General features: G+C 58.3%; 1 protein-coding gene across 19 annotated transcripts in view; it reads left to right on the forward strand.

The window, feature by feature from the left end:
- The window catches only part of ABLIM2 (actin binding LIM protein family member 2), a 141,430-nt gene that overhangs the window by 20,634 nt on the left and 95,889 nt on the right, over positions 1-24,907 (forward strand). For 17 of the 19 annotated variants that reach the window (XM_055326104.1, XM_055326105.1, XM_055326123.1 and 14 more), the window contains exons 1-2: positions 5,552-5,647; positions 19,427-19,570. In XM_055326104.1, coding sequence (XP_055182079.1) covers positions 5,623-5,647; positions 19,427-19,570 — 169 coding nt within the window. In that variant the 5' untranslated portion in view covers positions 5,552-5,622. Of the gene's footprint in view, positions 1-5,551; positions 5,648-16,702; positions 16,785-19,426; positions 19,571-24,907 lie in introns of those variants that run through there. The other 2 variants (XM_055326121.1, XM_055326106.1) reach the window with 2 other exon arrangements.

Below are 24,907 nucleotides of genomic sequence, written 5' to 3' on the forward strand. Positions count from 1 at the left end.
TGTGATGTGACTGTACTTGGAAGCAGGGTCCTAGTGGAGCAGGGCAGGTCCCAATCCACTCTGACAGGCACCCCAACGGGAGCAGAGACGCAGACACAGGCTGCCCTACAGGCAGGGGGCCGATGGCCAGCAGCACGGAGGCTGCAGGAGGCTGGGGAGGAGTCTCCCCTTCAAATTCTAGACAGAGCGCGGCCCACTTCCACTTTGATTCAGGGCCTCAGCCCTCAGAACAGTGAGCACAGGGCTTTCTGCTGTCTAAGCTTCCAGTGTGGGGTCGTTTGTCCTGCAGCTGTGGGAAACCACTGCCATCCCTGGGTGGGAAAGACAGACGTCGTTGACCAAGGGCCACCATGAGCCAGGCTGGGCGCCAGGCAATCTGATAGGCAGCCATCCACATTTTACAGACGAGGAAACTGAGGCTCAGAGAGGTCGAGGCTCAGAGAGGTTAGGGCTCTTGGCCAGGGTCACCCTGCGGCTGAGCGATGGTGGCAAACTTGGGTCTGCCTGAGTTGCAGAAGGAGAGGCGAGAGTAGTGGTGGGTGGGAGCAGATACAAAGGGCGAAGCATTCTCTTTTCCCACTATGAATTGCAGGGGGGCTTCCAGGCAGAGGCGTCCAGCACGCAGCTGGCGCAGGGGGCTGAGTGCTCAGCAGAGGCCACGGCCGGGCCTCAGGAATCCCTGCCCAGGGCCTGGATGATGTCACAGATCCCTGCAGACCTAAGTTTTTATGCCCCTTAAAAAGGTGTTGGTGTCTTCCTTGCTTTAAAGTCACCTTGAAAATCTGTACCATCTGCCGGAGAGTTCCAGGCTCTGATCTCATTTGTTTCTCATCTTTTAGCAGCGTAGGTAAAGATGTGAGTGAATGTACAATAGAGCATGATTGGTGGAAGCAGCATGGGGTTGTCAGGGAGAGAAGGATGGTGCTCGGATGTGGGGCAGGGGTGTGCCAGGGGGAGGGCGAGGGAGCACCAGCGGATCCTCACGGGGGAGAGGACAGGGCCGCCTGGGACCACACACTCCCTTCCTTTCTGTCAGAGCCCCTTCCCTAGCCCCCCAGTGAGCCCCGCTGCTCCTGGGGTTCCAGCTGCTGCGTGGGCAGCAGGGGGAGGACCGTCTACCAGGCAGGGTGGCCGGGACCATGTCCTCGAGTGTGAGTGTGTGTGTGTGTGTGTGTGTGTCCTTCTAGGCACCTGCCAGTCCGCCCACCCTCGCTGTACAGAAAGGGCACATTTCTCTTTCCTCTAAATCACTCAGTTTCTCTTGGGTCCCCCAACCTGGCAGGTGTGGAAGTTGGGATAGAACTTTCTACACTGCAGGTGGCGACCCATTTGTGGGCATGAAATCAGTTCAGTGGGTCAGAGCAGCGTTGCTTACATAAGAAGTGGAGCTGAATGGAAAGACAGCAGAGCACGTCGTGAGTAAGAAGAGCCGGTATCGTCTGGTGAAAAAAATCGCTATATATTTATATGCCATATAAACTGTTGCTGCATGCGGCGGCTGGAGAACGACCCCTCCAAAACACACCACGTCCTCTTCCCTGGGACCCGAGAGTGTGGCCTTATCTGAAAAAACGGTTTTTGCAGATGGGATTAAGTTAAGGACGTTGTGATGGGGAGATCATCCTGGATTACCCGCCTGAGCCCTGAATGCAATCACAATTATTCTTAGAAGAGGAGGCGGAGGGAGGTTAGGGGCAGACACAGAAAACAAGGCCATGTGACCACGGAGGCAGAGGTGGGGGTGAGGCGGCCACAGCCAAGGAGTGCCAGCCGCCCCCAGAAGCTGGAAGAGGCAGGGGGTGGATTCTCCCCACGGCCTCTGCAGGAGGCAGCCCTGTGGACACCATGGCTTCAGCCCAACGGCTCTGATTTTGCACTCGTGGCCTCCAGTACTGTGGTAAGCCACCCAGTTGGTGGCATTTTGTTACAGCAGCTGTGGGAAACTGAGACGTTGTGGGACAACGAGTCCAGCGGGCAGAGACATAAGTCAGGGCCTGTGGGGCTGGGAGCTGGGGCTCGGCTGATCAGGCTGGACCGGGTGTGGTGGCTCCACTGCGTCTCTAGTCTTCCTCCTGGGACCAGCACGCTGGCCCAGGACTGTTCTCCTTGTTCAAAGGCAGAAGCATGAGAGGCAGGTGGAAATGTGTGAGGTGCCTTGGGGCACATTGTCACTTCCACCTAAGTGTCATTGACCACAACCAGCCACCTGGACAAACACAAAGTTATGGGGCAGGAGGATACTGTGTTCCTGAGAGACTCTGGTGAGGTTGAGGATGCTCAATACCCAGTCCTTCCGCAGGTGTGTACACCTGTCCCCGGGGGGCCACTGTCCAACAGGCAGGTCCCTTCCTGTGCACCAATGTGGGAACAGTTAGGAAGCCACTGACCAGTGATGGAGAGCCTGGCCCTGAGCATATGGGTGTTCATGGTACCAGCTCCACTTCCTGCAACTCTCCCGAGCATCTGCTCAGAAGTTTCCAGGTGGTGCAGGAACCTCACCTGCTCACCCCACATTCTCAGAAAGAAAGGGGCTCCTCCTGCAGGATATGGGGAAGGGAAAGAATTGCTCCCCTCCCAAAACCCTGCTGCCGCAGGTCACAGCTCCAGGACGGGGTGTGCAAACTGCAAATTAGCATTAAGCCCGCGGGGTTCCGGGTCCCTGGCCTTCAGACCACAATGGTGACCTTGGAGGCTGAAGGCTGAGGCCCAGGCCAAGGGGTGGGAATCCTTCACAAAGCTGGGAATCCACAGCCTGTCCTTCCCATGGGTGCTGGTCATGCTGCCCCTCCTGCCCACTCCAGAGCAGTAGGGAAGGGGCAGGGTGCAGGCACACCTACCCCCCTGGGCCCTGGGAACCACTTGAGGCTCTGGAAGAAGAAGCTTTGAGTCTCTGAACCCTGGGCCTCTGTAGGTAAGGGATGTCTCCACCCTTAGTGTCCCCATGAGCCAGGGGCAGCTTCCCAGGGACCCAGCAGCTGCTGCAGATGGGGGGGCAAGGTGCATGGAAGCTGGGGCTTTGTGGGTGGTCGGTGCCAGGGACCAGGCAACTGGCCGCTGGGCAGACACCTGGAGAAGGACGGAGCCCAGAGCACCCCGAGCCAGGCCTGCACTGCGACTTCTGCCCAAGGGTCCCAGAGTCCGAGAAGCCCCTGCTGGGATGCAGCCCCTCTCTCCCGGGAGGCTCATCCCACAGCATCAGGGCAGATCTCTCTCACCAAACGTGGGTGTTCTGGCCTCCAGCTGAGACGGACTGCAGGTGTCAGGCCTTGGGGAGCCCTGGTGGGGAGAGCGTGGACCTTGGGGAGGGTGGTCCTGGTCTGGGAGGCTCTGGGAGGGCTGGCCTCTACTGGACGCTCTCACAGTGGGGAGTCAGCGGGCAGGTTCATTCCCTCTGTGTCTTCACTCCAGGAGCCCTAGGTTCCACCTCATCGGGGAGGGGAGAGGGTCCTTCCGAGCTTTTGGAGCTCGTGGGACCCCGCCCCCTGGCCAGCTTCTTGCTGCCTCCAGGGTGGGGTGGGCATTGCTTGTGGAAGGGAAGAGCTGCTACCCACACCCTCTCCTGATGCACTTCTTCCTACCACTGGTTCCCAGAGAGAGTCCACTTTTTGGGGGACTAGGATGTCCTGGTGCCTGCATGCCTTCCCACCCCACAGAGCACCCCCAGGCTCATGGAGCAGGGGTCCTTTGCCCTCCACAAACGTCTCCTCCCCAGTCTCACGCAGGCTACTCCCCTGCCTGGAGTATCCATGCCAGGTCCAGTAGCTACCTGCCTCTTGGCCTCTGCTCCTGGGCACCCTCTAGGGTGCTGGTCACACACAGAGAACCCTGCCAGACTCTCAGGCTCAAAGCCACAACCCGCTCTTGTTTAACAGAACTGGCTGCACCCCACCTTTGTCTCTGCCTCAGTTTCCTCTTAGGGACAGTGGGGACAAGATGGCTCCTGCCTCGGGTATGGAGCAGTGTACGGGACTTGCTGAGTGCTCAGAGGGGAGTTGAGGTCATGTCACCATCTTGGTTTATGCCCCGAACTGGGCACAGGGACACAGGGCATGGATCTCGGTATAAATGAACAGGGAAGCTCCTCTCATTTATAAGCAAAAGAGGATATAATTCTGTGCCTGGGATGCATGATTTGTACCCATTTGTGGGTCCCACGGGCCTCGATAGTGATGCTTCAGATAGTCCCAGGGGCTTCCTGCAGCAGTCAGTGTGTCACCAGCCCCCTTTACTGGGTGGCGAGGTAGGCATGTCACACCATCGTGTGACTGATGACAGTCCAATGAGGCGAGGAAAGCTCCACTCTGGCTGCCAGCACCTGCTCCTGACTCTTCCGAGCTGGTAGGATGACGTGTTTTCTGCTGGGTGCCTCCAGAGGGGTCACTGGGCCTGCCCCGAGCTGAGCCGCTAGCTGGGTGGTGTGAGGCGTGAGCTCTGCTTTGGGTATTGCCCCAAAGCCCCTCAACAGCGGCATCTGGCGCTGGCTACCCATGCCCAGGTGTGCACAGACCAGTGAGCTCTCTGCAGCCACGTGTGAGTCTAAGCAATGCTCATTGTGTACGCAGCTGGGACCTTAAAGCCGAGGGGCACCAGGGACGCAGGACGTGGCTCAGAGACCAGGCAGTCAGCTGGACCCAGTGGAGCCCCAATGCCACCTTACACGGCCAACAGCCTTCCCAAGCCTCAGTTTCCCTCTGGCACATTGGGGCTGTGTGGGGGGTTAAAAGGTCCCCCCCAAAGTCATGTCCACCCAGAACCTTGGTGTGTGACCTTATTGGGAAGAAGAGTCTTGGGACGCCTGGGTGGCTGAGCATCTGCCTTTGGCTCAGGGCGTGATCCTGGAGTCCTGGGATCGAGTCTCACATCAGGCTCCCTGCATGGAGCCTGCTTCTCCCTCTGCCTGTGTCTCTGCCTCTCCCTCTGTGTCTCTTATGAAAAAATAAATTAAATCTTTAAAAGCAAAAAGAAAAAGGTTCTTTGCAGATGTGATTAAGATAGGGATGGAGATAAGGTCATCCTGGATCAGGGTGGCCCTGCAGCCAGTGATAGGTGTCCTTACAGGAGAGAGAGAAGGACACATGGACACACAGGGAGACGCCCTGTCAAGGAGGGGCAGAGGTGGTTGTGATGACCACAAGCCCGGGAGCACCAGGAGTGGGAGGACGCGGGGAAGGATCCTCCTGTGTGTGGCCCTGTGCACATCTCGATTTGGAGGTCCTGGCCTCCAGAACCTGGCGAGCATGATGTTGGTTGTGAAGCCCCCAGTGAAGCCCCCGACACCGGGGCGTGGGGAGGGTCGTGTGAGTTCGCTCGTGCTGCCTGCATTTGGCACATGAGGGCAGCATGTACCCCGCCCCCCATCCCTCCACCCCTACCACGTGTCTTTCCAAAGTCCCTTTCCCGGACGCCTGGGAAACAGGTGCATCTCTGGGGGTTGGTGGGAGTCTATTTCGGTGTGCCGGGAAGGGGTTGGCCCTGCCCTTCCTGGGGCATGAGGGTGGCAGCTGCCACGTGACCCTCTGGTGTGTCCATCTGGAGTCGTGCCGGCCGAGGAGGCTCTCCTGCAGCTCAGCCGCCGCCCGCAGCCTCCGTGGGTGCTGGTCCTTGGTGAGGAGGCCATGCTCCATGGGGATGCCTGGAGGAGAGACAGGTAAAGCTAGAAACTGCCCTGAAGGCTGAGACCATCTGGCTGGAGGGGACGGCTGGCTTTCCTAACCAGCAGCCTTGGGTCCCACAAATAAGCTTTGGGGGTCTGACACGAAGGGAGGTGTCTGGTTGAGCTCTGCTGTTTATGAATGTGGTGAGGGCCGGCACTTGTGAGCGCCACCTGTTTGCCAGGCTTCTGGGGGCTTGTCTCATGGCGTCCTGATGACAGCCTTGTGGAATGACCCATTTTACAGATGAACGAGCTAAGACTCGGGAGAAGGGAGACTCTGGTTTGACATCACACAGAGGTGGGTTCTGGGGCCCTGGGACCCTGCAGCCTGGGCCAGAGTTACTGGGCCCATGGCCCCTCTGCTCCCCACTCCCCTTCCTTCTTTCCTCCTGTAAGGTGCTGCATCCAGCCAGGGCTGATTTTGCTCCCCAGGGGATATTTGGGAATGTCTGGAGGCAGTTTTGTTTGTGGCACCTGGGGGAAGGGCACTCCTGACACCCCCGGGGCGGAGGCCAGGGACGGCCAGAACAGGACTGTCCCCGCTGTAAGGACTTGTCCAAACCAGAATGTTGGTTGAGCCTGGGCTGGGAGACCTGCTTTAAGGGATTGTCATAAAACCTCATTTCTGTGGGGCTGATGAAGAATCGGGCCCGTCACCTGCTTAGATGATAGTTATCTCCTAATCCACTCGAACTCAAGACCTGGCAAGGAGGCGGCCAGGGAGGGTGATGGGAGGAGCAGCTGGGTGGGGAGAAGCTGCGGAAGACGACTGAGGAAAGGGGAGTGAGTTCAGGAGGGAGCCTGCACCCCAGGAGCAGAGGGAGGCCAGGGTGCTCGGGCAAGCCTCTGAGAGCTGGGGTGTTCAGGGAGGCCTCCTGCAGGCTCCTCACCTCACAGGGCCTCCGTCCTGGCATGAGGCTCGGTGCTCCATGGGCAGCTGGGACAGACCCCTCCCCAGAGTGGGGACCAGGACCCCCTCATCCCTACCCCCCATTGGCACCTCACACTCTGGGGTTTGCACTGAAGGGGCAGCTCCAGGCTGTGGCAGTATGGCCTGGAGGCCGACCATCGAGCTGCCAGTCCCTGTGGCCTGGCCTCACTGCACCTTGGATGGGGGCCCCTCACTGCTCCTGCTGGCCTCAGGGACCCTATCTGTAATGCGGGGTTGATTGAGGCTCCTCTTCCCAGGGTGTCATGAGTGGGCATAGCAGACACTTGATACTGTTTCCCCAAAGTGTGACTATACCCCCACCCCAGCTGGCCAGATGCAGTCCCTTTTGGGGCTCTACTCCCCAGCCTTGGAGCATCTGCTGGCTGGGGGGCAGGTCACGTCCCTCCGGCCTGCTGGGTGTGCAGGATTGTTCCGAAATGACCAGCAGATCCTGAGAGCTGCAACACGGGAGTGTGGTGCCCATGTTTGCAGTGGAGCGTCCCTGTGGGAGGCAGTGGGTACGACATGTCCTTCTCGCCGGACGGTGGGCGGGGATGCTGATGGCAAAAGGCGAACAGCAGCCGTGAAATGTGGCACAAACCTGGTGCAATAAGCACCACTATTCTCGATTCACAGATGAAGAAATAGCAGTAAAGGAAGTGTGATTCCGCTTCTGTAAAATTATAGTAAAAGCAAAAACAACGCTTCATGGAACTCTTAGAGGAAGCTGTCGGAATAAAGCTCCGTGCCCTCAGGTTGAGGAGTGCTTTCTTAGACATGACACCAAGGACACCAACAGTGAAAGAAAACACAAATAAATTGGATGTCATCAAAATTAAACATTCTTATGCGGCAAAGCTCGTCACGAAACAGACAAAAGCAGCAGGCAGCGTGGGAGATGACGTTTGCCGGTCACGTGTGTGATGAGGGACGCGTGTGTAGGACGTTCTGTAGCTATCCGGAGGATGACCACAGTACGTGAACCAAGGGTCTGAACAGACGATTCTCCAAAGCTGTTGCGCAAGAACAGACGAGCACCTGGAAAGTGTTCAACATTACCGGGCATCGCGCGTGGGAATCAGGACCGCCGTGGGCGGCCACCTCGCAGCTGCTCCAGGCTGAGGTCAGAAAGACGTGGAGATGGAGACTCTGGACCCTCACCCGCCTCAGCTGGTGGGAAGGACCCATGGCTCAGCCACTTAGGAAGAGGTCTGGCAGGTCCTCCAAGGCTTAACCTCAGAGTCACCAGATAAATGGCCAATTCCCAGGTCACCCCTGGGGAGGTGCCCGAGAGGCATGGGCCCCTGGGTCCACACAGAAGGGGCCGCGCCTGAATGGTCATAGCAGCTCATCCGTAATAGCCAGCAGGTGGAAACAACCCCAGGGCCCTTCACCTGACGGTCGGAACATGGGGCGTGTCCACGTGATAGAACATTAGTGGACCCGAACAGGACAAAGCCTGGGGTCACGCTACGGCATGGATGAAGCATGGAAGTGCTCTGCGTTCCTCCAAAGCCAGACACACAAGACCGCCCACTGGGGGATTCCGTATGTATGAAACGTCCAGCATGAGCAGATCTGTAGAGTAGAAAGTAAATTATCGTTGCCAGGGACTAGAGGAGGGGGACGGGGAGCGAGGAGTTTCTTCTGGGGATGATGAAAATGTTCTAAAATTGATTGTGGTCGACACACCCCTCTGCGAGTACAGATGGCTCTTAAACAACACAGGTTTGAGCTGCCTGGGCCCACTGATAACATGGATATTTCTAGCAAATGTACATACAGTACGATAAATGTGTTTTCTCTTCCTTATGATTTTCTCTTTTTTTAAGATTTTATTTATTTATTCATGAGAGACACAGAGAGAAGCACAGACATAGGCAGAGGGAGAAGCAGGCTCCATGCAGGGACCCGACCTGGGACTCGATGGGGGGACTCCAGGATCACCTGGGCCAAAGGCAGACGCTCAACCGCTGAGCCACCCAGGCGCCCCTTCCTTATGATTTTCTTAATGGCACTTCCTTTTCTCTGGCTGGCTTTGTTGGGAGAAATAGGATATCATCCATTTAACATACAGAATACGTGCTAATTGACCGTTTCCGTCATCAGTAAGGCCCTGGTCAACGGGAGGCTAGTTGTCACTGAGGTTTTGGGAAGTCCCAGTTATACTTGGATTTTCAGCTGCATTGGGGGTGATTGGTGCCTCTAACTCCCGAGTTGTTTAGGGGTCAACTTTATACTAAAAATCGTGAAATTGTGCATTTTAAATAGGTGAATGGTACAGTATATGAATTATGTCTCATTACGACTTTTCCGAGTGTACACTGAGCCCCTTCTGCCGAGCGGGGCAGGTCTGCGCAGTAGCTTAGGCTATGGTTTGGAGAGCGCCCATCCGGGACACGAGGGCAAGGCATTGATCGGCTCTGCCCCTGGAAAGATGATGTTCTTACATTATGTCATCTCGTGGATCCTATCCTGTTGCATGTCCTAGGTGTGTGTCTGCGTGTGTGAGTGCATACCTATCGCATTTTGTGCGTAGCACACAGGTGCCGGCTGGAGTGGCCGCCGAGCTCAACAGCAGCTCATCTCAGGGTGGAAGTTCAGCAGGAGATTTTAATTCTTTTTTGAGTTCTCTGTGCTGTTTGGGTTTGTGGCAATGAGTAGTATTATTTCTGTCACCAAAGCAGCTATTTTTGTGGTTAAAACCCAAGAACTGTTATCTGGGGAGGCGGGTGGCAGCTCCGGGCTGGGCTCCCACGCAGCACTGAGTGACATCAGAGGGCCACACCTCTGGGCCTGTCCAGGCGGGGCAGGAGCCCGTCACCACACGCAGACTGTGTGACCGGGCGCAAGCGGCCCCCCCGTGCGCCTGAATTCAGAGGCCAGATGGGATCTGAGGACGTTGGTGTGTGCACCCAGGAGGCCTAGGGTTGGCAGAAGGTGTGGGAGTGTGGTGTGCGTGTTGAACTAATGTCCTGCACGTCTCAGCTTTCCCTGGGCCCTGCACCAACACTGTGGATGCCCAGTTTTAATTAGACACTCAGGACATGCTTCCCCTGCCACCAGCCTTCCAAGGACCAGCAAGTAAGAGGAAAGCATAGAGGGGACAGTTTGTGCATGGGGGAAGGTCTGAAGAGACAAACCAGTCGCTCCCCACCGGTGTGATCTCACCAAGCTGCTGAGCATCTCTGAGCCTCAGCCCTGTCTTTAGAGGCCTGGGCAAGGGGGGGGGGGTGTGCTGCTGGTGGTCCTGACTGGCCAGTGTGCACTGGGGTAGTACTGGCAGGCCCCCTGGCCTGCGGCCCCACGCTGGCCGGGTCTCATGGTAGCCAGCCTGCTGAGTGAGGGCCTGACGGATGAACTCGGCCCTCACAGACCCCCTCTGGGCACCCACAGCCGGGGCTTGAGCTGCGGCAGCCTGGGTTCGAGCCCCAGCCTCACTCCTTGCCCATTCCCTGCTCGGTGACCCGATCGTTAATGGAAACGGCCAAGTGCAGTGCCTGGCACTTAGCCTGGGTGCAGGAACTGAAAGACAATGTCACACACATTATTGCACCACGCAGTGCTTTGAGTCATCAGATGCGTGTCCCGTTCCCATTGGATTTAAGGAACAGTTATTGAGCATCTGCAGTGTAGTGGGCCCTGGTGTACATTCAGACCAGACAAGGTCACTTACTGGTCCCATGGTGGCTGCTCTGGCCTGTGGCAGTGTGACGAGAGGGACAGGTACCTCTCTGGGGGCCTGGAGACCCCAATCCTGCTACTGGCCCAGCCAGACTCCCTGTGTGACCTGCGTGGGGCCCCGCCCCTTCCTGCCATTGGCCGTATTCCCCTGGGCATATTCCCCAGATGCCTGCTATGTCCTGGCCTTCCGGAATGCCACCCATGAGATCCTCAGATGCCTCTCCGGTCAGGAAGAGCCGCTCTTCCGACCATGAAGTAACACCCTTGGGGACGTGGGTGGACAGGCCTCCCGGACCAGCTGCTGAAGCATGAGGTGTCCTGGGACTTGCCAAGAGCTGGAGCTGGAGCCTGCTGAGCCTGTGTGGCCAACCTGAGCTTCCGGGGCTGCTCATCGCTGCCTTGCTCCCAGCATTGCCTCCGGAAGGGCCCCCCCACCTCCTTCATGCCAAGTCCTCCCCCCCACCACTGCCCCATGTGCCAGCCCTGCCCCATCACCATCCTCAGAAGGCCCAGTGTGGGGTCACATCATTGTCTCCCCTGCAGATGGAAAACAGGCCTGGAGGAGGGATGCCAGCACATCCCATCCCTGGCTTCCAGCTCTTTCCACCTGCTGGGGTGACGGATTTGTCTGCTGGAGTGGCTGTAACCAAGTCCCTCAGACCGGGGCTTAACCCTCAGACCTCTGCTCACATCCTGGTGGCCAGACACCTGAGATCAGGGGGTCGCCATGGCAGGCTCCTTCTGTCCTTGGCTTGCAGACGGTCAGCCTCTCCCTGAGTCTGCATGTGGTCCTCCTCTGTGCGTCTGTCTCATGTCCTAATGTCCCCTGTGTATCAGGACACTCATGATGACCTCACTTTAGCCCCACCACCTCTGGAAGACCCTGTCTCCAAATCAGGTCATGGTCTGAAGTGCCGGGGATCAGGGGTCAACCTGTGATTCTGGGGGACACAGTTCAGCCATCAGAGATGGGATCTTTCTGTGGACCCTCCTTTTGACCGATTGCATGCTCTGGAGGAAGGGAGACACGCCAGCTGGGCCGGTTTCCTTTCCCTGCTTCTCTGTCATCAAGTCTGAGGGTCATGCCGGGCTCCGTGGGGCTGCCCACTGACCCCACAGCCCTGTATGTGGCCGTGAGTGAGTTTGGCACGGCAGGGATGTTCCTGTCCTGTCCACGATGTCTCTGGTTTGATCTGGGAACACTTACAGGCTAGGGGTGACCTGAGAACCGGGGACGACAGGAACCTCTGCAGGTGTCATGGCTCACGTGGCTGGTGGCCAGTGCTGGCAGTCAGCCAAAATGGCTGCACGTGCCCCCTGCATGCCGTCGCTTGGTATTTGGTGTGGTTGGGCTTCTTCAGTGTGTGGCCACCGGGCTCCAAGAATGAGCCTCCTTAAAAGCAAGGCAGATGTTTGTGGCATTATGATCTAGCTTGGAAGTCACATGGTGACACTCCTGTCACATCGTTGGCCCAGAGAGTCCCAGGTCTCAGACCCCGACACTTAGTGAAAGACGGGTTAAAGCCAGAGAGGAGAGGAGCTTGTGGGATGGATGTCTGCCTCCAGGCGCTGCTCAGAAGCCCACGGAGGAGCTCAGAGGGATGAGTGTGCCAAGACCTCCGGAAGGAGTAGAGATCACGTCACCAGATGCTGAGGCAGGCCGTGTGCAGGGGGAGACAGCCACATGTCCAGAATGTTGTAATTCAACGTGCTGTATGTTCATTTGTCCCATTTATTGAGCACGTGCCAGGTGCCAGGCACTGGGCTGGGTGCTGGCCTCCAAGGGTGAGCCTGGTGGGCATGGAGCCCACACCGCGTCAGAGGAGAGGTCGTCAGATAGACGTTCAATGCAGTGGGTTGACCAGGAGGGGAGGGTGGGCTCATCACCCAGTGGACTTCACTGCTGTGCCCTGGGCCGGCCCTAAGTAGGCACAGAGGACCACTGGTGGGTCAGCCCCCAGGACATCATGGTCCAGGGCTGATAGAGAAGCTGCGAGGTGCACATGGGGAGGTGGCCCATTTGGGGATATGAAGCATAGCATGTGCCCCTACTCGGTTCCATCTGCAATCATTTGTGCTCAAGCCCCTGGCCCACTGCTTAGAACTCGGGTGGAGCAGAGCGGATGGCGGACAGCTGACTGCAGTCTGGCCCTGGGGCAGGTCAAGGGCTCCGAAGAGTGCACTCAGCTCTGTGGGAGAAGCTGGAGACTACATCTTTGGGAAACTGAAACGGGCGTGGGGGTGGTGTGGGGAGTTCAGGCTCGGCTGGTGCACCGCGCTTCCGAGGGAGGGCTTCTGTCTCCCCTCTCTGTGCCCTGGAGTGCTAGCTAGCTCCTTGCGGGGCGGGGGGGCGGCTGCAGAGGATGGCTCTGCTTGGGCCCTGTGCCAGCCCCGGGCTTGTCCCTGGACGGAGGTCCCGGATGACTGACATACTTGGAGAGTCACACAGGGTCGCCTCTCTGGCCGTGTGGGGAGCCCGCTTGCCGGGCCCAGGCTGCCGACGGCCGTGGAGAGAACGGCAGCTCCAGAGAGCCGCTGCTGGCTCATGATTATAATTAGCAGTCGGCCCGTAAGTGGGTTAAGGCAGGGAGTGCTCTCATGTGGTTTGGGGTGATTTTCCAACACCCAGCCCTGGGGAGGGGGCCACGGGAGAGAGCAAGAGCTGCTCCCAACCTGAGACACAGCCTGCGAAGACCCTCCAAGCCATGGGGTCGGGGGGCTTATGTCCATATGGAGAAGACCAGCCCTTGTGCTGGAGGGTGTGTGAGCCACGGGATGCTTACGGCCACGTGGTGTGGAGAGCCGTCTCCTCCAAACCCGGCCCTCGGGAGCCACACTTCACAGACCTGGCCCCTGGCCCTGGGAGACTTCCAGGCCAGGGGAAGCAGGCGCACAGACCGATGGACAAGGGCCAGCCAGCGTGATCAGGACTGTGGTGGAGATGAGCATGGTGACGTTCACTTGCTGAAGGCCCAGAAGGCACCTGCCCTCCTCATGTCACCTCCTCCCAGAAGTCCTCCTTGATTGCACACAGGTTCATCTCCCTGCTGAGTCTCTCTGGTCTTTGTCATGACCTGAAGTGAAGGCCTGGGGGAAGACGAGAACTGTGTGCCTGGGACCCACGCTGGGTGTATCGGAGTCCCAGGGTTGGGTGTGCCTATTCCCACACAGAATCCCACGGTGTATGTGGCCTATTCCGTATTAGAGCAGAGTCGTGCAATCTGGAGTCCTAGCCAGTGGCTTGCATGATGCGACAGCAGGGTGGAGAGTGCAGCAAAGCCATCACGGTGGGCGGGATGTGGGCACCAGTCAGAACCCGAGCACACAGGGCGCCCACATTTGTACCAAGCCTTCCAGAGAAAGCCTGGACAACAGGGTGACCGGGGAGAGCGGGTCTTTGGCTACAACAGGCCCAGCGGCTTGAGGTCCAGCACCACTGGGCCCTTGGAGGAGCGACAGACCATGAGCCACCGAGAAAGAGCAGAAGAAACAGACGGAAACGGCCCCGAGGCTCACAAGTGACGTGTGCCTTGCTGTCTGGGAAGTGAGAGATGCGTTGCTGGCACCAGAGAGGCATCTTGCTTCCTCTCCCCCAACCTGGCATGTCCCCTCTCCTGCCACCTGCCACCAGGTGGGCCTGCCAGTTTGTGTCCCCGGGTCCCTGACACCCACAGGCTCCCCCGCTCTCCTGTTAGCTGAACGAGTGCGCACCTGACCGGGGCATCCACAACAGCAGGTGGCTACAGGGATGGGCGGGATCACGCACACCTGGGCTGGGGCCCAGCAGAGTCCCTCCCCTAGCCCCCTCCTGTCTGTAAGTCTGAGGCTTGTCATCTGTAAAATGGGGGTGACAGATCATTCCTGCCGGTTAGGGGCCAAGGCTGGGCCTATTTGTTCCTCTGGAACCGGAGCACCTAGCAGATTGTCAGGCATGTGCTGGTGAATTGAATGACCGAATCAGCAAACAGTAAGAGCAGCTTTGTTGTTCCAGTTCTTGGGGCTGAGCACACTTTGGCCGAGCACCTTGCAGTTCTGACTTCACAATGAAGTGCTTTGACGCGAGGTGGTCTCCAGTGGCTCAGGGCACCGGGAAGGCTCAGGGCAGGGCAGAGGAGGCCGGGGGAGGCCTGGCTGCAGCAGCGTCTATGCAGGTGAGGATCGCACAGGAGCAGGAAGGCCGCACAGGGCTCATGTCCCAAGGGCATCACCGCTGGCCTCCAGGTTTGGTGACAGGAACAACGTGGGACTTTTGGTTGTGGCACCTAGAGTGATGTCAGGTTGGTGAATTTCCTTGAATAACGTGGGATGTGGCCCCAGTTGGGCCTGAACCCACAGAGTGAAGAGGAGAATGGGAAGGCTTGGTGGGTGAAGAGGCCAGAGTTCCTGACTCATCAGGGTAAAGAAGCCAAGGAGCCCACTTGCTTGGTGCCCTGGACACCTGCCCGCCAGCCACACAGGTGACAGAACTGAACTTGGCACCGACATTTGTGGTGGCATTTGTGGGGTTCAGCCACTGTCCCTGCTCCCCAAGGAAAGAGCCAGTGAGGCCAGGTGCCAGTCTGGGTTGGCCCCGTGCACCGAGTCAGCACTGGGCACTGATGGGCGAGGCACTGGGTGCAAAGGCCGATGTTAGGAGCCCCACCAGCTGGAGGTCGCCAGTGGCACCATCCATGGCCACCATCACCGTCACTGCCTCATGTGCCCCCCACATGGTTGGCGCTCAGCTGGGTCACCGGCTACACATGTGTCGTCTGCTCTGATCCGCACGAGGGTCCCACATTTGGGAATACTTGTCTCTAATTCATAGAGGAGGAAACAGGCTCCAGAGGGCATGTGACCTGCCCAGGGTGACAGGGCCAGGGAAGGATGTAGCTGGGGTCAGTACGGCCATCCCCCTTCCCATCCTTACCCTGCCACGTCACAAGGTGGCCGAAGAAGCGTGGAGACAAATCTAGGATGATCTACCTGTGAGGTGGGCGTGTAACCAAAGGCATGGCCCCCCCAGGAGCTCCTGGTCTCCTTGATGGCCTCCTCCCCATCCCCACCCCCATTGCAGGGCAGCCCCTGAGATCTGGGGCCCTGGGGACCACCAGGCCTGCAGCTGAGGTCCACCGACATCTGGCAAGCATCGCACTAGGCACTTTCTCTACTTTAATAGACTCCAAAAATGCCTCATGAGACCAAGCTGCGGCTTATAGATGTGAAACCTGAGGCTCCTTGGGGTTTGGTCAGCTCTGCAAGGTCACACAGCTGCCCCCGGCCATGGACGTGGGCCCACATCCGGCCCCGCTGGCTCCCGTCCCGGTTCCAGCAGCACGCGCTCTCTCTCCTGGAGAGAGGACAGGGTTGCAGCCTGGAGGGACCGCAGGGCGTCATGGGGACTGCGGGGCGGGCCATCGGTCAGAGCGGGCAGGCCACGTCCCCGCCCCTGCCGACTGAGTATTGGTGATCCCAGGAATAATTCCTGTTCCTGGCAAGGCTCCCCAGGGCTGGGATTTCACCATCACAGGAGGATCAGATAGGCACAGCCCCGTGTGATTGACTCATAACCCCTTGCGTTTCCATTTTCCGTGATGACTATAGTTGGGGACTTGTGACACCAAAGGTCGGAGCCCACCTTGCAGTTGTCGCGAAATGAGCCTGTCGCGTTTGCGGGTTGGGCCTCAGGGTGTGAGAGCTCTCCCTCTCTGCTCCTCTTTTCTTTTAAAAGTTGTCCCAGACTTTATTTCTTAGAGTGGTTTTCGGGCCACAGCAAACCTGAGCGGTAAGTAGACTTCCCATATACGCCGCTCCCCGAACTTGCGTTTGCAGATGATGAACCAGTTCTGATACATTGTTCTTAACATTATCAGGGTTCCCCCCGGGGGTTGTACCACCTGCTGTGGGTTCCCACACGCGTGTGAGGACGCAGCCACGTCACAGCGTCCCACCCAGCGTCCTCTCTGTTCCCCACCTGCTCATGCCTACCCCCACCCCCCACCCCGCCGAGCCCTGGCAACCGCTGATCGTTTTAGGGTTTCCATGGCTCTGCCTTCTCCAGAATGTCCTGTAGATGGACTCACAAAGCACGCAGCCTCTTCGGACTGGCTTGTTTCCCTCGGTAATATGTATCTGGGTGTCCTCAGTGTCTTTTTGTGGCTTGATATCTGGTTTCTAGATGATTCTTTTTTTTTTTTTTTTTTTTTGCATAAGATCCAGACACCAGACACCAGGCCTGGCCAGCCCTGCCCATCCTGTCCTGGGGCCGCCCGCAGAAAGCCCGGGTTTCTCTGTGGGCCTCAGCTCCCTCCGCAGCAGGGACAACAGCCCCCTGAGGAGGAATGAGTCCGCCTCAGGAGGCTGGATGGCTCCCGCCACAAATACGCAGGAGTCACAGATGGGGTCCCAGGGCCGGGCTGGCACCTGCGCAAAGGCCCACGCCCGTCCCCACGGCGCGGCGCCTGCTTCCCACCACCAGAGGGCAGCACCACCGCTCTCCAGCCCAGTCGCCCCAGGAGGCTTTAGAGGATGCTCCAGGTGGGCCGAGTTGGGTTCCCCCCCACCCAGGAAACGTGTCTTAAAGCAGCTCTCCCCCGCCCCAGACCAGATAGATCTCCAGTAGCCAGGAAACTGGTGGTGTCAGGCTGTGTGTTTTTGCAAATGACAATAGCTATTGTGTATTGAGCCCGTCATCCTAGCAGAGGCTCCCTTCCCCGGGGCAGGTGATAGGAGCAGAGGGCGGACGGGTGGATGGACAGATGCATGGAAGGCTGGGTGTTCCAGATCACAGCACCCGCAGGTGAAGCTGGGGTGCACCCAGGCCGTCTGCCCCTGCGGCCTGTTCTCCCCCAGGGCTCACAGTGACCCCCAGGGTGGCCGGTTTGACCTTCCCTCACATTGGACTTGAGCCAGATTCCAGTTGTATAAAAACTTGCTTGTCTGCTCGTGGACAGATGATAGGCTATTGTTCTTTGTCTGCCTGACAGATGAGAAGATAACAATGTCCGGGATCTGAGTCCCCCACCCAGCCACCCACTCCCCAATCTCCACTGAGCCTTGGAGGTGGGCAGGGTGACTCGGGAGCCCGCCAGGCCGCGGGCTGTTCACAGGTTTCAAACCTGGATCCCAGTGGTTCATTCCTCAAGGGGAGTCTTAAATTCAAGCCCAGGGAATCCTGCTTCCCGCCTTCTTCCACCAATTTTTTTAAGTAAAAAGGCAATTTCTGCACTTTTTCTGCAGGAAAAAGAAGTGAAGGGCAAAGGGACTGTTGGCATTTAAACTAGAGCAGGGAATGTCACCGTGGCTGCAGGAGGGCAGACGGAGCTCCCACCTGGCTCTGCACCCCCCAGTCAGCTGTTTGGTCCTGACTCCTCTGGAAAGTGAGGCAGGCATCCACTCTGGGTCTGGGGTGCCTGGGGCGGTGCTGAAATCCTTTTCATGCTGCTCACTTCCTTTCCTGCACCCGCTTCTCGTTCCCCAGACAGCTGGCACCCTGCTACCCTTGGGGTGTTCATAGCCTCCACCTCAGACAACTTGCTGTCCCCAGCATGGCCCAGTGCCCCTGCGCAGCCCACTCTCAGACTCCGCACCTCGACAGGGACCGTAGCACAGAGCAACCCTGCTTTGGCACATTGGGGGCTGCTGGGCCTTGGGGTTCTGCGGATGGGGGACAGGTGGGACAGTGGGTGGAGAAATGTCCTTCTCTGTCTGGAGTGACCTCCAGATGTTTACGACAGGAATGAGGAGGACTTGAGGTCTGGCACTTGCTCAAAGCTAGTGTTTAGATGATTGGGTAAATGGGTGTGTGTGTACAAATAAGTTAGCCCTCCAATAAAGCATGGCAAGTGCTTCCTTGACCACCCCACACCCCCAGGGCCCACCTGGGTTTCAGCTGCCACCAGGTGGGCGGCTCACCTGCACCTGCAGACTTCCTGCCTCAGGTGCCCACAGGTCCCCTCATGCCTTCCTGCCATCTGCTGGCCCCAAATATACTACCTGCACCCCGTCCTTGTCTCAGCCTCAAGCAGGACCTCAGACCAAAAAAGGAGAGTGGCATTAGAAGATGTGGAAATAAGCAAAGACAGGCCCCCTATCCCAAAGTGGTCTGTTCAGTGCTGGCTGTAGCCCGGGGGTCAGCCACCCTCACTTGGCAAAGACCCAGAGGCAGGAGGAGCAGTGGAGGAGCTTCCCAAGGGAGGGGGGGCTCGGGGGAGCCTGATGGGGCCTGGGGGCCTCGGGAAGCTGGAAGGGGGTGTCCGGGTTTGTCTTTCTTGGGTCGGTCCTGAGTGGGAAGGATCCAGCCTGCTCAGGTCCCTGCATGGGCCACACTCTCTGCCCAGCAGGCCTCCACACCTGCCTCCAACTCCACCAGGCAGCCAGCTCCTCCGTGTGCTTCAAGCGACTCTGCTGGTCCCCAGCCCTGGGGCCTCCTGCAGCCCCAGCTCTGCCACTTGGGCTGTCTCCACCGCCGGGCTAGAGCTCCTCCAGGGGCCGACCCGCTGTGGACCCAGCGTCCTACACGCTGGTCTCCGCAGGTGCTTTCGGAGGACGAGGATGAGGGGCATATGGCCCCACCCAGACCCCAAGAACCCCACGGCCGGGCCCTTCAACCCTCAGTGGGTTTCCTGCAGCTCCATAAACACCCCAGGCTGAGGCTGGCTTTACAGAGGGCAGCAGCGATATTCAGGTCCATGTCCCCACGACGCGGAGGGAATTGGAAGCAAGCTCAAAGGGGGACCGTGGTGATCGTATTCTCAGAAGAGAGGACTCCGGTCTCCTGGCGGCAGAAGGGCTGCCGGGCTCCCAGTGGGGGCCTGTGCTTTTGGGGCCCTGCCGGCCGACGTACTGCCGGGCCAAGGCAGCAGGAGAATAGGCTGCCCTTTGGGAGGGGGTCATGATCTCCCCACCACGGCAGGCGAGCCCACCTGGAGGGGGACAGGTGGCCTGTGGGGAAGGACTGCCATGCAGAGGAGCCCCTCCCTGGGGTTGACCGATGGCCTCACATTATCCAGTTCCTTCCTGTCCCCCAGGAAGGACGGTCCGCCAGTCAGCATCTGTCCCCTGACACGCCGCCGTGGGGCTGGAGCTGGGGTGGGGCCCCCAAGGCCTCAGCGGCCGCCAGTTTAATGCCCTGTGCCTGGAGTGTCACACCTCTAACACGGCTCCTTGTTCCCCGACAGTGTCGGAACCCCAGGCCGCTCACAGCCCCCTGGAGAAGCCGCCCAGCACCGCCATCCTGTGCAACACCTGCGGGAATGTGTGCAAGGGGGAGGTGCTGAGGGTCCAGAACAAGTACTTCCACATCAAGTGCTTCGTCTGCAAAGGTGAGCGTCCCCGGTCTCTGTTCTCTGTCCCTGCTGTCACAGGAGAGAGAAGTGTACTGGCTACGGCATGCAGCATGATTTGAAAAGATTGCTTTTGGTCGTAAAAACCAAGTTTTTGGGGGGCAGGGAGAGGACGGATGTGGAAGCTTCTAGAGTGGGTTTCGCAGGCGAGGTGGTGTTTGAGCTCTAAGTTGGGGTCAGGAGAGGAATCTGCTGGCCGGAGGGGCTGCCCAGCCCGTGCAGGTGGCAGGGGCAGGTGTATGCAGTGTGGGTGGACAGCTGCGGTTCCACCGGGGGCGGGGGGGGGGTGCTGCCGAGCAGGAGGGGGGAGGGGGACGAGGCTGGGGTGCAGCTTCCTCCCCACACCGGCAGCCCTGAGAGGGACGTGCAACTGTTAGTTGTGGGGGGCAGAGGGGGCCTGGAAGTGTGGGGGCCTGTCCCGGGCTGGATTCCAGGCCTGGTGGGGCCTGGTTGAGGCCCTTGGAGATTTCTAGGGGCACCTCTTGGGCATGGAGGTGCGTGGCCACAGGGGAGCCCCCATCTCAGGGGAGCTCTGCCTGTGGCCACGCCACAGCCTCGGGCCTTCTGTGAAAACTGCATGTTGAGTCCTGTTGTTCAGAAAGAAAATTTGCGGCCACTGGCTGGACTCCGCTGCCATGACAGAGGGCACCCCAGAAATGGCCTCGAAGCTCCCGGCCATGCAGAGTATAATGGGAGACCTGGGGGCCCTGAGGGGGTCAGGGACCCAGGGAAGACCTGAGTACCTGAGTGTCTCCAGAGCCACCTCCCAGGGACCTCTGGGTGGCACCATCCCTGACAGGGCTGGGAGTGCCCTGGGACCCTCAGTGTGAGGGTGACCCTGCCCCTGCCCCTTGGAGGGCACAGCCTGGAAGTGCCTGTTTTCAGGGAAAGGGTAGAACCAACCTAGGTCAGGGTGTGAGAATGGCAAGTCTGGAGTATCGTGTAAACACTGCCTTTGCCCATGATGCCGCACCTCTGCCCTGCTCAGTGCCCCGTCCCCACCGTGGTCAGTGCCCCACCCCCATGATCAGTGCCCCGCCCCCACTGTGGTCAGTGATCCCCCCCGTGGTCAGTGTCCCCACCCCCACCATGGTCAGTGCCCAGCACCCCCCTGCCCCCCGTCAGTGCTCTGCCCCCACTGTGGTCAGTGCCCCCCCACCACCATGGTCAGCAGCCCTGCCCTGCCTGAAGCTTCTCTTCTTTTCATCAGAGCTTCCCAGACGACTGTGGGATTTGTCCGGTTTAATTTTCTCTACTGTCTAAAAGACAAATTTGCTGTGTCTGAAAAGCAAAATCCATTAAAATGCTCTATTTAAAAGGTTATTTTAAAAGACACAGGGGAGGCGGCCACCGTGTCTAAAAGGATTGTCTGTACGCACAGACCTTAGGTTCGCAATAAAAGGCATGAGCTTCCAGAGTGGAGTCCTGGTTTCACCTACAGGGTTTGGTGGGTGGCAGGAGCTGCCCCAGGAGCCCCTCCCCTCCCGCAGTGTCCCCTGGGCTGGATCACTTTGTCCTCTGAGCTTAGGCTCCTGAGCAGATGTGGGAATAGCCGTAGCCCCGCCTGACCGCGGGCCGTGGGCGGCACTGGCCGCTCCTGGCACTCGCCCTGTGTGCCTGGTGGCTGCCCCCACACCAGTGGCTGCTTTGGTGGCAGGAGCTGTGGGCACGCAGGCCCCATTCCAAGGCCACTGCCCACACCCACAGCCAGGTATAGAGCCTCACTCTGTGCCAGGCGGCCGTGCCCACGGCCGTGCAGATGCGGCGCGGCCCTGCCCTTGGCGGGGACATCTCTGCTTCACCTGCTGAGAAACGACGTGGGGCAGCTGCCACTGCCTGCTAGCTGGAGAAAGCTGTGTTTTGTTTAAGCATGAAGATGCCACAGTCTCCGATTGGTCTTTTATCCAGGTTCTCACGAAAATGCAAAGCCCATGAATCATCAAGGGTACTTTTGGATGAATCAAATGATTCCCCAACTCCTAGTGTCTTAAACACCAGGGATATTTATCATCTTAACACGAAGCCTGGAGTTGGTTACCTTAACAGCTCAACAAGCCCATTAAAGACCCAGGTTGTTTTTCTACTTCCTACCCACCCTGTCCCCTCTCCGCCTCCCTCATCCTGCGCATGGCAGCAGTGCCTGTCTCCTTATGGTCTCAGGGTGGCTGCTGCAGCTCCAAACATCACATTCTCACAGAGTAACATCCAACCCGGGAGGGAACTGGGGAGGGATCTGCACAAAGGGCTCCGTCCTCACGTGATTCTCCCTTTGACCAGGAGAACCCTTTCCCCGAGGGCCCCCAAAGACTTTGAATATGACTCGTTGGCTAGGACAGGGTCACATGTCCACCACACGGGCACAGAGGACCAGAGAGGAGGGTCGGCGGGACTCACTGAGACCAGTCATGTCTGCCCATGGGTGGGCCTGTTGCCAAGTGAACCAAAGCAGGGTCTGTTAGCACAGCTTCTCACCAGAGGCCCCAGTGTGATGGGTTCTTGCCACCTTGGCACTTGTTAGATGGGCCTCAGTTTACCTGGGAAAACCCATGAAATGATTTGTGATTATGCTCTCCTGTTGGATGCTTTGATGCCTGGAGGCCTGGGTGCAAATCCCACGCCTGCCCCACCCCACCCCACTCATGTGGGTCTTAGACACGTTTCCTAACCTCAGGGTTCATGCAATAGTGATTTCTTGGGCACCTACTATGTGCAGGCAGTGAGGGTGCTTGAGATGCATTCATGAACAAAACGGAAATCCTTGTCCTTGTAGAGATCATGTTCCAGCGCAGGGAACAGACAGCAAACACAGGTAGGGTAAATATGTTTTACCATGGGCTAGGTCCTGTGCAGGGAGGGAGGCAGAGGGGCTCAGGAAAGGCAGGCATGGTGGGGCTGGGGGAGTCAGTCGCTCACTATTTTCAGCTGGGTCGTCAGGGTGGGCTTCCTGGAGGAAAAGCCCAAGTGAAGAATTGAGGGATATTTGTGAAGAGCCTTGTAGCCAGAGGGAGCAGCTAGTACAAAGGCAGGGAAGCAGGGTATGTGCCTGGTGGACTCGGGGACAGGCCAGAGCAGAATGAGAACGGGGAGGGTCCTGTGAGGCCCTTGGCTCTAACGTCCCTGGTTGACAGACGGAGGAGGGCTCTGGTCCTCCTTTGTTTCCACGGACCCCTGTGGCAGTGCTGTGTGTGGATGTGTGGGGAAGGGTTCGGGGGCTACGAGTTGCCATCTGGCGGCTCTATCCTCATGCTGCAAAATAGCATATAAATGTGTCAAACACCCAGCACATAGTAGGTCCTCAAGAAAAAGGGTTAAAGTTGCCGTTTTCACAAAGAACTTGAAATTTGCTGCACACACAAGGTCAAGAGGACCAGACTGGTTTTTCGAGGCAAATTTCAAGCACAGACCTGTGCTTTCAGAACAGTGGTTTTGAGTGTGGTGTCTGTACCCTGCTCGTCATGCCCTGGACACACGGCCCCGACTCCACTCGTGACCCCCAGAAAGTGGGCGTTCCTGATCCGAGAAGCAGAACCACGATTGTGGAAGGAGCCCGGCAGGGAGGGAAGGGACTGTGATGGGGAGCTAAGCCCGCCAGCTCTGCCTGCAGCTTGCCGGTGTACGGCAAGGACACATCCATGTGGGGCTATAAATAGCCACCAGAGAGCCACTCTGGACACCTGGGGGTGGCAAGCGGATGGTGCAAAATGCCTGCATTCTCTCCTTTTGGGGCATTCCAGGGGCATTTTTTTTAAAAAAAGATTTTATTTATTTGAAAGAGAGAGAGAGAGAGTACAAGTAGGTGAAGGGCAGAGGCAGAGGGAGAAGCAGGCTCCCCGCTGAGCAGGGAGCCTGACGCGGGGCTTGACCCCAGGACCCATGACCTGAGCTGAAGGCAGATGCTCCCCACTGAGCCACTCAGGTGCCCCCCTTCCCAGCATTTATGACAAACTGACCGAGGGCTTTCAGAAGCAAAGACAAGCTTCAGATAGATGGGCCTATCCTGCCCAGGGCACGTTTCTGCACAGCCTGGCCCACACAGGGTGCTCCAGGATCTGCAGACTACGTGGCAGGAAGGACTCTGGCCACAGGGGCCTATTGGTACAGATGGAGGGGCCCGGGGCCCAGGGTCGGGGTGAGTCCTGCTGGTAGTGGCCATGAGCCCCGAGCCGGCTCACTCCCATCAGGCCGCAGGAGCTGCCTCCAGCCGTTTCCTCGTATTCTGATGTGAGCCACCCCCTTTCTCTGCACCACCCCCCGGAACAGAGAGGTGTACTAGAGAGTGGGACATATCCCTCAGGACCCCTGTCAGGTTCAGGTTCGATTCAGTACACAGCCCCCCATCCTGCCCTCTGTGAGTCTCTTTAACTTGGAGTCATGTGTCCATACGTGTCCTGACTGAGCTCCCATGTTCCTATCACCGATGGGATGCTCCAACATCAACCCCCCATGTGAGGCCCACGGGGAACCTGGCCATCCCTCTGCTGTTGGACACTTATGTCCACTGCAGCCTGGCACTGAGCCACCTGGCATCCTGTGCCCCATCTCACTGATTTCTTAAGACAACCATGCAAGACATGAGTGTGGTTGACCCTATTGTACAGACAAGGACTCGGAGGTTCAGAGAGGCTGAGCAGCATGCCCAAGGTCACAGACTTGGGGGCAGCAGAGGACCCCAGCCCAGGCTGGCCGACTCTGAAGCCCAGTGAGAATGCAGCAGAGCGTGTGTACTGCTGCCGCAGCGACACCAACCAGCAGAGCTTCTGTGGGTGCTCCCGGTCATTTCCTGGGGATAGGCCCCAGGAAAGAGATCGATGGGTCAAAGGGTAGGAGCGGTTTGCATGTTCTTAGACTCAGCACCAGGTGGTCTTTCCGAAGGCATCTGCCCACCCCTGCCATGCTCCTGACGGTTTCTCACAAATGACCCTGTGAAGGCGCAGGACTGACCCTCTGGGTCCCCCACGGCCGCTCTGCTCCCCGGGGTCGGAGTTGGCTAATTTGACAGGCAAGATAGGAGGTCATGGTTGTCCTGATCGGGCCTGTTTACATTCCTAATGAATTTGGAGTTTTTCGTTTTAGCAGGTGGAGGTGTGGGGTTTGAGTGTGACCTCATGCTCATTGGGCCGCCACAGGCCGCCCAGCAGCAGGGGTGACCAGGAGGGACACTCACGCGGTCTCAGTGGGGCACTACATCCGTGGGCACATTTTCCTCCCATATCAAGGTTACGCCAGCATAGCCGTGTAAAAATTAGGACAGCCTGATGCCAGCGTGCGGATATCCTTGGGCCATCCTGTCGCTCCACGGCTGTCTTGTCTGTCACA

The sequence above is a fragment of the Nyctereutes procyonoides genome, unplaced genomic scaffold (assembly GCF_905146905.1).
Source record: "Nyctereutes procyonoides isolate TBG_1078 unplaced genomic scaffold, NYPRO_anot_genome, whole genome shotgun sequence".
Lineage (NCBI taxonomy): Eukaryota > Metazoa > Chordata > Mammalia > Carnivora > Canidae > Nyctereutes > Nyctereutes procyonoides.